This window comes from Phacochoerus africanus, chromosome 2, assembly GCF_016906955.1.
Source record: "Phacochoerus africanus isolate WHEZ1 chromosome 2, ROS_Pafr_v1, whole genome shotgun sequence".
NCBI classification, from domain to species: Eukaryota; Metazoa; Chordata; class Mammalia; order Artiodactyla; family Suidae; genus Phacochoerus; species Phacochoerus africanus.
In genome coordinates this window covers 151900464-151917763 of record NC_062545.1, presented here as the reverse complement: position 1 = coordinate 151917763, position 17300 = coordinate 151900464, and the positions used below count along the sequence as shown (strand labels likewise).

At 49.2% G+C, this 17300-nt stretch overlaps 1 protein-coding gene across 2 annotated transcripts; it reads right to left on the bottom strand.

The window, feature by feature from the left end:
* Nucleotides 1–288: 288 nt before the first annotated feature.
* Nucleotides 289–16957, bottom strand: DIPK1C (divergent protein kinase domain 1C). 2 transcript variants are annotated; one of them, XM_047766961.1, is made up of 4 exons: nt 16473–16957; nt 10429–11109; nt 5576–5740; nt 289–869 (listed from the first exon to the last, which is right to left on the bottom strand). In XM_047766961.1, exons 1-4 carry the CDS (start codon nt 16668–16670, stop codon nt 666–668), a joined length of 1248 nt encoding a protein of 415 aa, XP_047622917.1. In that variant the 5' UTR covers nt 16671–16957; the 3' UTR covers nt 289–665. The 2 variants fall into 2 exon arrangements, with proteins under 2 accessions (XP_047622917.1, XP_047622918.1); XM_047766962.1 differs by lacking the exon at nt 16473–16957 and adding an exon at nt 14269–15003.
* Nucleotides 16958–17300: the final 343 nt, after the last annotated feature.

The window sequence follows — 17300 nt, the reverse complement described above, 5'->3', positions numbered from 1 at the left end:
CTGGGATAAATACTCATTACACTTAACAGTCCTGAAAATCCATGCATTCTGTAAAAAAACAAAACAAAACTATACGCCAACACACTGGCCATTACAAATTACATGTCCCGAAGATGAGACTTGTTTCATTGTACTCAACTCCAGGAGAAAGGCGACTCTTCTTGGCTACCGAGGCCTGGTCCCAGCAAACACGCCGGAGGAAGCACCTTCCCGCTCGCTTGCGCCTTCCCCGCTCGGAAGCACAGCGCCTCCCACACAGGGGAACACAGTCAGGCACACTCACACACCTGCACACCTCTCACAGGTGCACTCTCACCCTCGCTCACGCGCACTCGCCCTCACACAGGCATGTGCACATACACTCACTTGCCCTTGCGCACACACGTGCACGCACACTCTGGCACTGGGACAGGTCCTTAGGGGCCCGGCTGCAACTCTTGCTCACACACAGCGGCTGAGCCCCACCCCCCATGTCACTTCCAAAGAGGTGAGAGGTCAGAGAGCTGCGGTGGCTTCACAGCAGAGGAATCAAGCCGGGAGAGGAGGAAGGCCTCGGGGATCGGCTCCTCACACGGTGTCCGAGACGGGGGCCTTCCCGAGCCTGGACTCACTCTTCCAATGACGCGGGGCCACTCTCCAGAGGAGGCTCCGAGAGGCCAGAGCGGCTATTGGTCCTCCTCCTGCAGCTCCCGCAGCACAGCCTGGAGGAGGCGCCGAAGCTTCCAGAACACGCGGGGCGCCGCCGCCTGGGTCCCGGGGGCCGCGCACTCCTGCACCGCCTCCCGCAGCTGCAGCCGAAGAGGCAGGGAGACGGCGGGGCTGCTGGGCGCGGAGGAGAACCAGTGGCGGAATATCTTGTCACAAACGACCTGGGGGCAGAGGGAGCGGTTAGGCCAGGCCAGCAGGTCTCCCTGCTCCCCCTGCGCCCCGCAACCCCCACCAGGGCTCCTGGAGACCCGTGGCCTCCCGCCGGGACCCTTAGCCGCCCCCGGGGGCGGTGAAGATGCCCTTCCCAGCCTCAGGGCCCATGGGGATGGCCTGGGCTACACTCGGAAAGGACAGGAGACCCTGCGGAGAATAAAGAGCAGAAAGTCACAGGCGGGAACTGCTGGGTAAGGAGTGGGCCCTGGTTAGGCTTGAGACCGCCAGCCCAGCGGTCACCATGCTCCTGATCACCACCTGGCTGGGCTGTGCTGAAGGTCGGAGGACGCGATGGTGAGAAGGAGCAGCAAATGTGGTAGTATTTTGAGGCTCGCTGCAGAAAAGGTACATTGGAAGGAAAGCTGCAGAGGAGCCTTTGAGATGTGTTATTTTAGGAGAAAAATCAAGCCACTATCTCACCGCCTTTCATTCTCATTGGGTATGGAATTGACTAATGCAGAGATCTCGTTACATTCTCAACTTAAATGTGCTGTTTTACAGCGTTCAGAGTTTCCTCCTTCTTGGGAGGGCTGGACTGAGAGCTGCATAGTTAATATGCTGCTCTATTTTTCTGCTTCACAGTTTACATTAGACTCATTTAACAAATGGGTCAGTTTTATAGAGCTGCTGTTTCATAAATAACTTGAACTTCTCTTTCCCAACTCCTGCAAGGATGAGGATTCTATTTAAAAACAAATTATCTCCTTTTTTGAGTTGATAATACATTTCTAGGTGCAAAACTTGAAAATTTCCCAAAAGGTAGACTGTAATCTTAAGTCTCCATCCCACTCCTGACAGCCAGACACTCAGCTCCTGGCCCTGAGAGGCAACCACTTCCTTGAAAGTCCTTAGGGAGAATTTATGCATATATATGCATTTCCTTGTTCTTTTACTTTTACACGGATGGGAGTATATTACCCACACTATTCTATAGCCTCAGTTTCCATTTAACCAGATACCAGAGAGAGCCTTCCAAATCAATTCTGATAAGGATATTCCATTTGTTTTAATAGCTGTACCTTGAACATGTAACTTTATCATAAATTATTTAGCTAGGTCCCTGTTGGTGGAAATTTAGGTTCTTCACTAACTTTAGCTATTATGAAAAATGCTGCAGTAAATATCTTGCAGATATGTCATTTTCATTTTCATGTGACTGGATTTCTAGAAATGAAACTTCTGGGCCAAGGGGTATGTGCATTTTTTTTGTTTTAATAGATATTGCCAGACTGACCCCATGAAAGCTGTATGGAGTTACACTCTCACAGCAGTGTTTGACAAGAATGCTTCCCCCATGCCCTCAACAACATGTGTGTTGTCTTTCATTTTTGCCAGCTGATGGATGAAAATGGATTAATTCGTGTTGTTCTTATCAGTCAAGTTGAAAGTATTTGTGCTCCCTTTTTAGTGAATGGTTAAGTTGATATACTTTGCCCACATTTCTTTAGACTGCTGGCCTTTTTCATATTGATTTGTAACTGCTTTTTATATATCAAGGACATTAGCTTCTTGCTTAGGTTGGTTTCCTGGGGAGCAGACTATAAGATGGACGTTTGCATGCAGGGATTTATTGAGGGGCATTCCCAGGAACTATCTTTCCATAGAACTGAGGGGGAAGGTAACTTCTGGTGCCGGAATGGTCTACAGAGTTGTTCCTTATAGAGGCCAGGGGACTGGGCTTTGCATTTCCCCTCTCCCCGACTGACCAGTCACTGGACACTGCTTTTGGGATGTGGGGTAACTGTGGTGAAGAATCCCAGGTGGGCCAGAGACGATCCTGGGGGACTCTGAGTCTCAGCACCTGGGGAATAAGAGCCACCTCTGTCCTCTACTCTGTCTGTAAGACTAATTGAAAGTATTTTGCCAATTTTCTCACTTAATTTTTAAATTTGCTTATACTTCTTATAATTTTGTTTTGGTTTTGCCATGTGGATTTTTTAAAAGATGATTAAATTTGTCAGTTGTACTTCTTATAGCCTCTGAGCTTAATTCTGTAATTAGAAAGGCCTTCCAAGCTCTAGGATGATATTTTTAATTCTCTCTCTCTTTTTTTTTTTTTTCTGGAACATTTAGGATTTCATTTTTTAAATGTAAAATTTTGTACCATCTGGAGTTTCATTTGATATAAGGGATGAAACAGGAGTTAATTTGATTATTTGTTGTTTCCAAACACCCACTTTACCAGTACCACTCACTGTATAACCCAGCTTCCCTTCCACTGGCCTGAAAGGCTATCTTTATCACATACTAGATGCCTATATGGCATTAGGTCTATTCCTGCAACTTTAAAAAATTCTGTTCCTTTGATCTGTTAATTGATGCAGGGCAGGTTTTTTTTGGTTTTGTTTTTGAGTAAAAGTTTAAGTTATGAAAGTAATACATACAACTGTAGAAAATTTATAAAATATAGGAAAAAATGGGAGTTCCTTGTGGCACAGCAGGTTAAGGATCTGTCACTGCAGTGGCTTGAGTTGCTGCTGTAGTATGGGTTCTATCCCTGATCTGGAAACTTTCACATACCTCAGACACAGGCAAAACAAGGCATTTTTTCACTTCCTGAATGCTTCATATTTTCTCATATCCTTAAGGAAGCATAATTTCATTTCTAGGTCTTTGCTTAAAGGCAGTAATCAGATATGTGTACAAATGAACTTGCACAGCTAAAAAGAGTGAATATTTCTAACAGTCACCTACCCTCCAGAGAGATGTAGAGTTTTAGAATCATGTTAACAATATAGACACTTATTTATTTCCCTGAAGCCTCACCTATTAATTAATAGCATTTTAACAACTATTTCCAATAGTTAAAAGTAAAAAAAAAAATCATTATTGCTGGGGTTTTTTGTTTGTTTGTTTTTTGAGGTGTTTGTTGTTGTTGTTGTTATTTTGGCTATACCCATGGCATATGGAAGTTTCTGAACCAGGGATCAAACCCAAGCCTCAGCAGCTACCTGAACCACCACAGAGACAATACTGGATCCTGAAACCTGCTACACCACAGCAAGAACTCCTATTATTGCTGGGGTTTTTTCTTTTTTCTTTTTTTTTTTTTCTTTTTTTTTTTTTCTTTATATAGCTATACCTGTGACACATGAAAGTTCCTGGGATAAGGGTTGGATTGGAGCTGCAGCTGCAGGCCTACACCACAGCCACAGCAATACCAGATCCGAGCCACATTTGTGAACTATGCTGCAGGTTGTGGCAACACCGCATCCTTAACCCACTGAGTGAGGCCAGGGATTGAACCCGAATCCTCACAAAGACAATGCCAAGTCCTTAACCTGCTGAGACACAATAGGAATTTCCATTATTGCTGGTTTCGAATTCACATGTCTTTGAATAGTAAAATTAAATATTTTCCAGATTCTCTGGCCATCTGCATCTTATCTCCTGTGTATTTGTTACATGTTCTCTTGCCAGTTTTATATGTGTGTGCTTCTTGCCTCTTAACGGTTCTGTGAAAGCCCTTTATATATTAAGGATATAACTGAGTCCCCCACTGTGCTGCAGAGGGCAGGTGTTAGCATTCCCACTTTGTGGAATGAGGTCCCGGGGAGGCTGACGCTCTAGCAGAAACATCTTGTTCCCATAGTTGAAGAAGAATGACTGCACTGCAGACTCTCAGAGCCTCTGGGTCCAAGTTAAGTTAAAGAAGCTGCGATGCAGGGCTGCCAAGGCCACATCACCTCAGGGCTTCCGACCTGGTCCAGGACCTCCAGGTTAACCACAGCTGTCCAGGTCTCCCAGGTCAGTCCTCTGTGGTGGCATGACGTGGCTCTAGGCTCTGGCCTGCTCTAAGTCTGTATCACAGGTCTACACTGGGGATAACTGGCCTTACGGGCTGGAGGACTGTAGGGAGGAACAGACTGCACGGAGGTGAGACTGGGAGTGGACTGGATAGGAGGATAAAAAGTAGAAAAGTTGAGGCTAGAGCTTAGATCAGCAGTGGTGGAGGTGAGCCCAGCTTCCTGCCATGACCTCTTCTTGGTTGTAATCAGCCCCTGTGAGCTAGGGCTCATCCACACACACCTGAGCATCTGGAATGAGGCCAGGAGCAGACAGCTTCTGCCCAAAGAAGGGAGATGCCTTTCTACTGCTGGGGTCTTCAGCTCTGTACCTGGGTCTTACTAACTCCAGACTGGATCTGAGAGCTGGATCTCTGGTCTCCTGGACGTGGGATGCTCACTTTCTCCCTCTGTTAACCACCCACTAGCCCTAAGCCCTCACCTGTCAGGACTTTGATGTCTAGTCCAGCATCTATGATTTGGCCAGTTTTCAGGACTGCTTTGCCCCCTTTCCATTCTTATCCTTGGTGGGTCAGCCTCTGGGTGCTCACTGTGTGTGTGTGTAGATTCAGAAATTAGACCCAGAGAGAAGAGCTACCCAAGCGCCCTGTAGCTGCTGGGGAGCACAGTCACAGCTGTGCTCGGGACACCGTGCATTAGCCCATGGGGTCCCTTGACCAACAACCCTGCGGTAGACAGCAAAGAGCACTTTGCTTCTCCCACTTCCCCTGCCTACTGCACACCCTGAGCCCAGGTGGCAGGGAATGGGTGCCAGCCTTCGCTACATCCCCAGGCAGACGGAGGTAGCCAGAGAGAACAGGGCCCCCTATACAGGACAGGGACCCCACTGGTTTGGCAGCATCACTCACCTGCAGGTTGCTGTTGGCTCTCTGAGCTCCACACCTGTGTACTCGCAAATCACACTTTGAAAAACAGTCAAAGAAATTGCAGTCTTCATCTCCTGTACAGTTCTGCTCAAGAATTTCCCTCATTTTAGGTTCAAAAAAGGCCATGTCTACGTCAATAGCCACCACCTAAAAAAAAAAAAAAAAAAAAGGAAAAAATAGCCACCACCTAAAATAGAAACAGCACATGGCTATCTGCAGTCAGATCCTTAACCCAGTGAGAAGCTGGCTTACTGGGTTAAGGATCTAACTGCAGCAGCTTGGGTCTCTGCAGAGGTGCGGGTTTGATCCCTGGCCCAGCGCAGTGGGTTAAGGATCCAGCATTGTCTCAGCTGTGGCTCAGATTCAACCCCTGGCCTGGGAACTTACATCTTCATATGCCACAGGTGCAGCCAAAAAAAAAAGAGGACCCCTCCTTAGCTAAGCAGAGAGGGAGCCTGTGCAGCACCCCCATTTCCATTTGTGGGTGCAGGTGTCCCACAGGTGTGTGGGTGCACAAAACTCTTCCAGCAGGGAAAAGGAGCCAGGCTGTGCTGGGGACACACAAACAACTGGCACAGACTGTACTTAAAGACTTTAACTGCAAAAAATACCTTTGTTGTTACTAATGAAAGCCTAGAATTTGGAACTAGTATCACTCTTCCTCTTTAAAATTTTTCTCATATTTAAAAGTTGAATCTCTGAAATATCTTAAGAATGATTTTCCCTCCATTGCTTTATCACTGTGATTTCTGACATTCAAGACTCAGAAATATAAAAGCTGTAAGACACAGCTAATCTATCCCTGTGAATATAAGCAACAAAAAGAAACCTCATTCAAGGAGCATGTTGTGGGTGCAATGGATCCACCTTGTCTATTTATGGCCTGTTACCTGAGTGGACTGGTTTCCAGCTGATGGGGAAATGGCAGAGCCAAAGTTCTCAAAGTAGAGTTGATACCTATGGACCCTGATCCAACAATCAAAAACTAAGTCCCACTGTCAGCATGAAAACAACTCCCTAGAACTTCAGATTTATCTTTCTGGCTTCAAAACCAGAAAAAAATAACATCTAAATTATGCAGATTTTCCTCCACCACCTGAATTTTTTTTTTGTCTTTTGTCTTTTTTTTGTTGTTGTTGTTGCTATTTCTTGGGCTGCTCCCGCGGCATATGGAGGTTCCCAGGCTAGGGGTTGAATCGGAGCTGCAGCCACCGGCCTACGCCAGAGCCACAGCAACGTGGGATCCGAGCCGCGTCTGCAACCTACACCACAGCTCACGGCAACACCGGATCGTTAACCCACTGAGCAAGGGCAGGGACCGAACCCGCAACCTCATGGTTCCTAGTCAGATTCGTTAACCACTGCGCCACGACGGGAACTCCCACCACCTGAATTTAAAAAAATAAATAAATTTTTAAAAAGAGCAAAAACCTGGACTCTGCCCAAATCAAGCAGTGTATAGCTTCAAGGTATTAAAGAGCTATTAGAAGACTTGATGAATTTGCTGGAATCTGTGGCACTTCACAAGCCTTCACAGATCAACCTCTAATTATCAGCCCCCTCCCTTTGGTAGCACCTCAAAAAAGGGTTCATTTTCTTCTCAATGTTATGAGAGTTGTGAGGCACTTCCTAGGCTGTTATCTTTGTTTTTTCTTCAGGGTTCATACAGGAAGGCAATAAAGTTTCTTGGAGATTATTCAGTAAAGCAGAGGAGAGAAAATAATTTATTTCAAAATATGTAGAGACTAATGACAATAAAGAACAGGGAACATTTTTCCTATTTAAGAGCTTTGCCAAATGACTAATTCAGGCATCACAAACAGAAATGATCATTTTAATCAATTTCTTCCTATCTCATTACTTAGCCAAAAAAAAAAGCTCATTTCATTATTTATACTGGTTAATACACCAAAAATGTATTAGGCTATGCTAATAAGTCTCTTGTCTTTCATAGTTTATTTTTGGGGCTGCAAGATCCTTCTCTTCTTTCAATAGTTCCTTGCTGTCTCCCCAGCTTCCCCAGGACCCCTGGTGGAATTTCAGCTCCCTGATACATCTCTCTTCCATCTCCCAGGAAGAGCCAAATTTATTTTTTAATTTTTGGTGATGATGTAGAATGGATTGCAGCTACTGTAAGCATAACTCTATGAACCTAAAATAAGAACAGTAACAAAATGAACAGAAAAACCTGTGTGGGGTTTCTTAGATAACATCAGGAGAATCATAAAATTCTTTCTGCACAAAATTACCTAACTTGCATCATCTTTAGACTTGGCATCAGATTAAAAAGGATTAATAAGGATTATTTCATTCTCCACTAAAAATTGTGCCTCCTGAATAGGAAACATCATCTGTTTGAAAAGAGTACTTGTTGGCAATAGTTTGGGAGCTTGAAGTAAGGATGTTTTCCTGGTTCGTTTGCAGCCACTGGACAAATTCTCAAGACCTGCGAAGGGGACCTGGAGAAAGTGAGTGACTGTGAGTCATGAATTTTTAGCTGTCTGTCACCTGAAGGACACAACCTCCTTCCACCTGGGCAACACCACAGCCTGGGCCAAAGGGGGACCTACTTGCTGGTCCCTTAGCTTGCAAGTTCTCACAGTAAGCACGCATCAGCATCACCTGGAGGGCTTGCTTTTAAAACACAGACAGCTACATCCCACTCCCTGTGGCAGACTTGGTGTGGGAGGCTGGGTGGAGTCAAAGAATTTGCATTTCTAACAGGTTCTCCGGTGATGCTGATGCTGGTTTTCACTTAAAAGTTGTGAAATCATAGGTAAAACTCACTTTGTGAACCTCAGTGTCTGTAAGGAAGGTCAGTAATGCTGGGGTGGCACAGGGGAATCCTTTGTCCTTCCCTCCCAGTCTCACAAGCAAGTGCTTGGGCAGGGGGAAGGGCCCAAGGGCTCCAGCACCAGGGCCCACAGCGTTCAGGGCTGTCAGAGTTTCATGGAACAAATATTTCATGCCTGTTGTGTTCAGGATCCCGGAAGGCACAATTCCAGTGGACATAAGCCAGGGAGGTCCCATGTTGCCCCCTCCTGGGGAAGACCTGTCAGCCCCACTGGCTTCCTCAAGCCTTTCCTGGGAATCCAGCCCAGTTAGCCTCTCAGTGCCCTCAGCTTCGTCGTACCTGTTGAGTTCCTCACACACACTCCATAACCTTTCTGGATGAGCAGACACGATCAAATGGTGAAAGGAACTGGCCACAGCCTTGGCTCTTTGGACAGCACACCTCCTCTCCCAGGGCCTAAGGTGGCCATGTCCCCCGGATGGCCTTCATGTTCAATATCTAACCCCCCTGCTCACCATGTAGGGAAGCCTTCGGCAGGATCTCAGCTCTAAGCAATAAGCTAAGTGAGTCTAGGATCCCTCCCACTCATAGCTCCTCTGGAGGGGTTGAGCGGAGTCCAGGGTACTACAGGCAAGGCTGAGTGCCTTCAAAACTCATGCCAGCACATGGACCCTCCTGGAACTGCCCAGAACCTCTCCACTATTTCCCTTCCACACTTGGAGCCTCTCAGCCTCTCTGGGCAAGCTGGAACAGTGCGTAAGGACAAAGCAGTTCTGGGAGGATGCTGTATCGCCTTTCACAGTGACAGAGACTTGATTGTGGAGAAGTGGTGGCAAGTGTCACTTTCTAGATTTCAGGATCTTTTAAGAAGGCATTCCTGTGCAATCTGCCATGGAAGCCCATGGCTGGCAGTATTAGTATCTTCCTTTTTTCCCTTAATGTTTTTAACTATGATGAAGAGCGTAAAGAGCCACAATGACCAGCCTACTGAGGTGGCGGGAGGAAAGCTAGAGCTAGCCCTTTTATGTGAGAGTAAGGAGTAACTCACTGCAGCAGAGGAGTGACCCCATGCAATGACCGGTGATGCCTGTCGTGTTCATCTGAGATGCCAGCTTCCCTTAGCTGCAGGGACCTGGGCGGGGATCGTATAGTGAAACACTGAAGCCCTCCTGCTGCTGTTCTCCACCTCAGTTAATTCTTTGTACACCTGTACTGCCTGGAGTGGGACATAAAACTCATCTGCCTTTTGCAGAGCAGTGCAGAGGCTGACATGTCCCCTGGGCAGTTTTCCCATGGGGGAGGCACCAGGCCTCCAGGTGTCCCTGTCGAAGTTTTACTCACGGAAGCGAAGCTAACTGCAGCCTCTTTCTTCTCTCAGGGAAGAAAGTATTAGAAAAAGTTGCCCATCATCACTGAAAGCAGTGTCCCCACTGGGTGTTTGTACAAGAGCTCCTAAAGGCCATCCTTCCTGAGGCTCCTCAACTCCTGAAGTTTGTTTTCTACACAAAGAAAGAGGTTGCTTTCATATTAGCTCTACGAAGGTGCTAAGAAGAGTGCTTTGGAGAAACCTGAACAACCTCAAGGAAGACAAAATGCCTCATGCTCCTGTTCCTGGGGTGGCAGGTACCTGTGTCCTTTGCATTCTCTCAGGCACCCTCACAGGCTTGACAGGTTGGAGTTGTCCCAGGCTAGAAGGTTGCGTAAACCCTCTTGTTTATGAACACTCAGACCTGGAGTTCCCGTCATGGCTCAGCGGAAACGAATCCGACTAAGAACCATGAGGTTGTGAGTTTGATCCCTGACCTCGCTTAGTGGGTTAAGGATCAGGCGTTGTTGTGAGCTGTGGTATAGGTCACAGATGTGGCTTGGATCTGGCATGGCTGTGGTGTAGACCAGCAGCTACAGCTCTGATTAGACCCTTAGCCTGGGAACCTCCATATGCCACTGATGCGGCGCTAAAAAGAAAGGAAAAAAAAAAATGAACACTCAGACTTGACATCCATCCTACACATGATAAACATGTGTCCCCAGTGTCACTTACCGTGAAGTCACTCCTGATGGCAAAGTTTTCCGGTTTGATGTCGCAGAGGTGCAGGCGGTGGGAAAAGTCGTGGTCAAAGTGGCTGACCATGTCCAGGAAGCTGAGTGCCACGCCGCTGACTGCCCGGGCCTGGCCCCGGCCTCCCTGGGATGCACCGTCCAGGGGGAAGAGGGCCCAGTGGCGGGGGCTGCCTGCAGCCAGATGCTCCACAGCATAGAAATGGCCGCAGGAACCTAGCACAGGCGGGGCGTGCGGGCTGAGGCCGCGCAGCAGGCTGAGCAGGACAAACTCCTCCTGTTGCAGCAGCGCCCACAGGCTGGCCAGCTGGCCCCGCAGCCGGGGGCCCGGCCACCCCAGCCCCAGGTGCCCCAGACTGCCGTTGGCCAGCTCCAGGCCCAGCGCGCTCTTGACCTCCCCCGCCACCAGTGGGAGGAGCTCTGCCTCTGAGAACCCCCGGCTGCTGTCCTCATCTTCAGGCTGGTCATCCAGGAGGCCAAGTGGTGGGAAGCTGGAGAAGGCCTCCTCCTTGGACTTGAGGACCACAGGCCGGCCGCGCCAGTCAGCCTGCAGCACCTTCTTGCCCCGCTCATAGTAAAGGCAGCGCTGGTACCTCAGCTGGCCCGCCACACACAGGTCCTCGCAGAGGTCGCCCCCAAGTGCACCGCCCAGGTAGTCGCGGCACTGGAAGGAAGGGGACAGTCAGTCACACTGGGCCAGGGAGGGGTTGGCCTGAAAAGGCATGGGGCTGGTCCCTGTACCCAGGTGCTCCTGGCAGCTGTGGAGAGAACCCTAAGGATGATGAACCACAGGGCTGCTTGGGTCAGAGAGGAACATTGACGTGAGGGACTTGAAAGAGAGTCTCATGGTTGTTTCCCCATCAGGCCTGGGACCAGGCCTTAGGAAGCAGGCCTCCCATCCAGCTGGGTGATACGGGCAAAGGCCTTTGCATGGGATTCAGTTTCTACCACTGTCAGTGAAGGACTTGGCAAGGCCAGTGGTTCTCAACTCTTGGCCTCATCTCAGGGTCACCCGGAAAGCCTTTAACCTCCAGCCAAGTGCAGCTCAGCCAGACTTCAGGAGGTGCAGTCCCGGTGACCAAAGGAGTGACCCTCCCCGCAGGCCTGTTCTCCAAGCCCATGGTTTTTGACGGGAAGTGGTGTGGCTGTAAGGCCCGCAGGCTCTGGGAGGACAGTAGGGTTGGAGAGCCCCCCACAGGAAACAGGAGCTAGAATAGGCCTTGTGGCTGGTGGTGGGGAGGCACCAGGGTCACCCTTCAGAAGAGGCCCTGTAGGGTAAGTTCTGGAAGTGAAGGGAGTGTTTGGTTGCTGGCAGTGGGGAAGAAGGAAGGCACCCAGGGACCCTCGGATGGGAACTTCTCCTAAACTTCAGGCCCTCAGGCCCTCATGCTACTTGGGGAATGGGGTGACCCCCCCATCACCACCACACTACAAACATGCCTCCTGAGAGGACAGTGCAGCTAGGCTCTGCCCTTTGGATGCTAGCGTGGGAGCCAGAGACACTGGCGTGAAACCCATTGAAGAGGAGGAATATTATTCTCTTCTCTTTCAGGAAACCTAAACCTCTAGACCCTCTAGGGGTTGAGGTTATTTTCTAACTCCATCTGTTTCCCCAACCAAAGCATCTTTCTTCCACACAGGCAGCTACCATAGGTGATGCCCCAGGTTTCTGACATAACTTTCCGTGGTCCAGGTATGTCATTTGTCATAGGAGATAGTTTATACTAAAGCAAACTATGCACAGAGCTGTTCTTTGTCATCATCCTTTATGATGAAGTGTTTCTGACCTATCCAGTTCCTACTCTTCTGATATGGAATGTAAAATCTGTCCACTGTGGCTCTTTGGGTTACCAGTGTTGGAGCGAGTCTGCAGGATCTTTTTGCATGCCTGTGCCTGCTACACTCAGAGAAAGACTTAGCTCAGCATTTAAATGACAGTAAGTTTAAAGTACAAATTACAAGTTTACAAGCCAATTAAAAATTGTCACATTGGAAACAATAGTGAAGTTGCTTTATTAGCAGCATGTCCTATTGAGGTAGCTAATTTTTTTTAACTCAATAGAAGTGGTTTATATACTTTAACTCCATTAAAAAAAAAAAATCACTTTTCAAGAGTTCTTGTCATGGCTCAGTGGTTAACGAACCCAACTAGTATCCATGAAGACTTGGGGTTTGATCCCTGGCCTTGCTCAGTGGGTTAAGGATCCAGAGCTGCTGTGAGCTATGGTGTAGATTGCAGATGCGGCTGGGATCCCACATTGCTGTGGCTGTGGTGTAGACCGGCAGCTACAGCTCTGACTCGACCCCTACCCTGGGAACCTCCATATGCCGAGGGTGCGGCCCTAAAAAGACAGAAAAAAAAAATCACTTTTCTCTGAATATGAGGAGGGCCCAGCTGCCAGCATGAGGCACATTTCTGTACCCAAATTGGTGTGCATACAAAATCTACAGGTATCAGATTTTAAAATACACTGGAGGAAAAAAAGTTAAAGTCTCATTAACTGGTATTTTTTCATTAATGAAACTCACAGTGGATTCATATTTCTTGTAAATTACTAACACACACTCCCAGCGATTCCTATAGGAAGTGTTCTTAGTGGTGGTTACTTAGAACCTCTCTGGCTTGTATCACGGTTCTTAGGCAAAAACAAAACCTGTCCCCTCTAGTCTGGGAAACCGGTGACAGGGTCTCAGAGGTCATGTCTTAGGGCTGGGTTTTCTTTTGTGTGTTTGTTTTTGTCTTTAAAGAGCATTAAGTTCCTGTGTGGTTAGCAACGTTCACATCTCACAATAGAGTTCCTCCAGGGCAGTCCTTCTGCAGGCATTGCAGAGGCTCAGAGCAGTTGGCCAGGCCACTATGCAACCCTTAGCATATGGATGTTACAGTCACAGCCAAAGCACTCAGGAAAATAGCAGCAGCATCGTTACCTGCTGTAAACTCATTCTGGGTATGTGCCCTGTTTGCTGTAGTCCCACTGTGGCCTTAGTTTTCTATCAGAACAAAGAAAGATCACGCTGCTCTATTAAAAAGAAATCACTGATGTAGGCAACTACATTAAGTCACTTTGAGACCTCACTAGCCAAAAGGGAGTTAAACCTTTTGAATAACAGAGTCTGTGGGAATCTTTTTGAGATGCTTTGACAATGATGTGCTATGGAAGGGTTAAGAATGCCCACTTGTTACTTAGGGTTTTTCAGTCATGGAAAAGCCAATTACTGACATGGGGTCTCTACTTGCAGAGTCACATCCTGGCCCCACGACTCAGTAACTGTGAATCCCAACAAGTTACTTCACCTCTCTTGGTTTCACCATCTGTGAAATGGGGAGAGCAGAAGCACTGCCTCAGAGGTTCTCTGGGATTAAAGGAAATGACACATGTGAAACTACTCAGCACAGAGCTTGCCCAGAGCCAGTGTCCCCCCTACTGCTGTGGGAAGTGCTCGGCCTGAAGAACCAGAAGTCGGGCTTGTAGATGGGATCAGGCCCAACGGTCCTTGGCCTGGCACAGCCTCCTGACACAGTTCCCCGGAAATGGGGCTCTAGACACCTCTCAGGATGTCTTGATTATGCAATGTACTAAAAAGCCACAGTAAAGAGGAGGGCTGCTGTCTGCCTAGAAAATTCCAAAGCTGGAAGACCCTGGGCTTGACCCTGGAACCATTCCAGTTGGCTCTTCCAACTCCCCACCTTGAGTGTGGAGTGTGGTGGGCCCCTCTGGAAGTGGGGTGAGGCTGAGGGCCACCAGGTGCGACTGACTCCCAGCTCCTAACCAGCCCCTCAACTTTATTACAAATTCCCCCACAGGCCAGCAGTGCCACCTACCTGGTGGGAGGGCCCAGCCACACTCAAGAGGTTTACCACCATTCTCTTGGCTCTGCCGCCGGAGAGAAGGGCTCCCTCGGGCTCAGCTGTACTCCTTCGGTGCCCTGCTATTCAGAGTGAAAGCTAATGAGAGTCTGGAGGCCAGTCAGAAAAATAACAGCCAGTTTTATTATTAAGGATAAAAGCCAGGCAGAATGAATTCAGAGTGCTCGGGAGCTGAGAGACAGAGGCTTGATTCAGTCCTGGGAGGCCACAATGCCACAATACCAGCCTCTGCGTGGCAGCCAGGGCCCAGCAGAGTCTGGGATGTGGAGACTGGGGTCCTATTCATACCTCAGTCTAGTTCACAGTGTCCTGGGTAAAAGGGAGCCACGGGACCGTAGGGGGCTCCCATGGGCAAATGCAGAATGGAGAGGGTAGAGAGGGAAGTCAGATCTGAACATGGCGAGAGAAACAGCTGCTTCAGACGGAGCCTCCAAATGATGCTCCCCAAAGTCAGTCACTGAGGCCATGGACCTCAGGCAGACAGACATGGCACTTCAAATCATTTGTTCTTTTGGCAGCAGGAGAGATTGAGAGCCTTCAGAGGCAGAACCTATCTCTTCAGCTTTAGGTCAGACTAAAAAAGGCCCAGATGGCTGGCACGGGAGATATACTGGAAAAGCCTCCAAACAGAATTGGTTTTAATTTATGAGCTGGAATGCCGGAAAAGTTATGATTAGCAATTACTTAAGTTACATTAGGCTATTTCATTTCCATTAGGCCTCCTCTCACTGAACCAAAGGTAAAGAAATGAAAAACAGGGTTTGTTTTTCTATTTTAATCTAAAAGACTATTATTTTTGTAAATGGGTAGTCCATCCTGAACAAACTATTAATTTTTACTATAATTAGTCAGTCTCCCTAAAATAGAGGGAAATAAACTTTATCAGTGAAAGGAATTTTTAGATGAGTTACTGAGAAATACAATGAGCTCCTTCAACTTAAAGAAAACTTGACAGAACTTCAGTGTAACAGTGAATAGATAGATTGATAGATGGATGATAGATGATTGATAGACAGGATGGAGGGAATGGATGAATGAATATCTCACCAACATTATCAATTCATCAGGCCATGTCAGACTCAGGGAAAATGATTTGGTTTAGCTTGTCCATTTCATCTCATTTCTTTAATTTTTTCAATGTCACTTAAAAAAATAATCATTTACTTGAAAGCCTTTATGTTACCACGTTTTGAAAAACTTACAATTTCAAAAAGCTCACCCATATGTAAGCAATTGGACTGAAAACTTCCCATGCATTTCTTGAAGATTTCTCAGAAAAGAGATCACCCTTCACACCAAGTGCTCAGATGGTCACTATTTTAGGAAGTGAATAATCACTTAATGTAACTGCAATGGCTGGTACCTTGACTTTTCTCGGCCTTCCTTTTAGGAATTCCTACTTCTATCAAAGTCTCTTAATGCACCTAATCTCTAGAACCTAACAGAGCGACTAAGGAGCAGCCAAGGTTCGAATCAACTAGTGCGCATCTGGGGCCCAGTATTTCTTTCTCTTCCCTAATTACCAGGCTCAGGTAAGCAGCGCTCAGGCCTCCCCTGTTAGGAAGCAGTTAGGGCCCCAGGGCCTCGCGCCCCGCTCGCCTGAATGCATTCTGTCTTGGGTCCCACACACCGCGCCGGGAAAGGGGGTGGGGAGGCGAGGCTTTGGGGCGCAGGGAGGCTCCACTAGCCGTCTGCGTGGGCTTGGCAAGGTGTAGCCGAGGTTAGAATGACCGATCAGAGGCTGAGCAAGAGAACGGGACCCCAGAGGCAGAGGCGTGGTCCCCATCCTGCCCAAGGCTTCACCGGCCCGGACCCGGAGCCCGCAGTCCGAGTCGGGGGACTCTGACCAGACCGGCAAAACTTCTTTAGGAGCGCGGGCTCGGGGACGGCGGGAGAACAGTCGGGCAAGAAAACTCTTGGGACAAAGGACCAATTTGGGTGAATGGGGAAAGGCATCCCCCCGCGCACAGAGTACTCCTGGGCAGAGTACCGTACTGAAGACCGGGTGGTGCGCGTCGGGCATTCCACGCACGGTGTTGGACCGCCCTCTCCCCGTGGATCCATGGCCGCGCCCGAGTCCCCGGCTCCCGGGGCCCGCGGAGGAGCCCACTTCTGCCTCAGGGGTGCGCGGCGCGAGGCAGAGCGGCGGCAGGACCTACCAGCGCGGCCAGGATGCGCCGGCTCTTCTCGTCTGTGCAGCGCTCGGAGAGGACGCCCGGGTGCATGCGGAGCAGCAGCGCGGCCGCCAGCACCCAGCCCGCGGTCCACGCGGCGCAAGCCAGCAGCGCGCCCAGCCTACACCGCCCACGCAGCCCGCATCTCCCGGGCCGGCTCCGCGCGTTCAACCCCCGGGCCATGATCAGACCACCTCGCCCGCCCGCGACCCGCGCCCAGCGCTCGCGTCTGAGCTTGGCGTCTCTGCGGCCCGGTGGCTGGGCGGGGGAGGGGACGCAAAGGAGAGTCAGCGCGAGGGGAAGGGAGGAGAGGCCTCCGGGTCTCAGGCGCCTGTCCTGTCCTGCGGGTGGGGTGGGGTGTCCCACAACCCGCACCCGCCCAAGCACCTAGGAGCCAGGGGGGTGCCCGGGCTTGGGACGCCCTGCCCCATCCACTGCACCCCGTCGCCATTTCCACTTTTTCTTTTATTGCACCTTTCCCCTAAGAAAACCACCTCCCCTCTTGAACAGAATCAGAGTAGATTCGGTCGCGTCACACACCCCCCTCCCCACCCCACCCCCGGTTTTAATCTCCTGGCTTCTCCGTCGCGCTCTTCTTTAATTCAGACAAGCTCTCGCCCCTTCTCCGGGCGGCTGCTCAGGGCCCCTGCACTCTGTCCCTTTACACCTTAGACCCCTGGATGCTCTGGGCTGCGGTTCTGTCCCCCAACTCATATTTACCTCTCTTCTAGGGCCTTCCCTCCTCTGAGTCGGCCCCTACTCGGGTCTCCTCCGAGCATTCGCCAGGGTGAGATCCAAATCCCCGGTTCAGGA

Bases quoted from the DNA above. Each gene is read 5' to 3' on its own strand.
- DIPK1C (XM_047766961.1), bottom strand. From the start codon at position 16,670: ATGGCCCGGGGGTTGAACGCGCGGAGCCGGCCCGGGAGATGCGGGCTG. The intron at 11,110-16,472 runs GTAGGTCCTGCC...CCTTCCTTCCAG, and splicing joins GGCGCATCCTGGCCGCGCTG to TGCCGCGACTACCTGGGCGG. The intron at 870-5,575 runs GTGAGTGATGCT...CTCTGCCCCCAG, and splicing joins GAGCCAACAGCAACCTGCAG to GTCGTTTGTGACAAGATATT.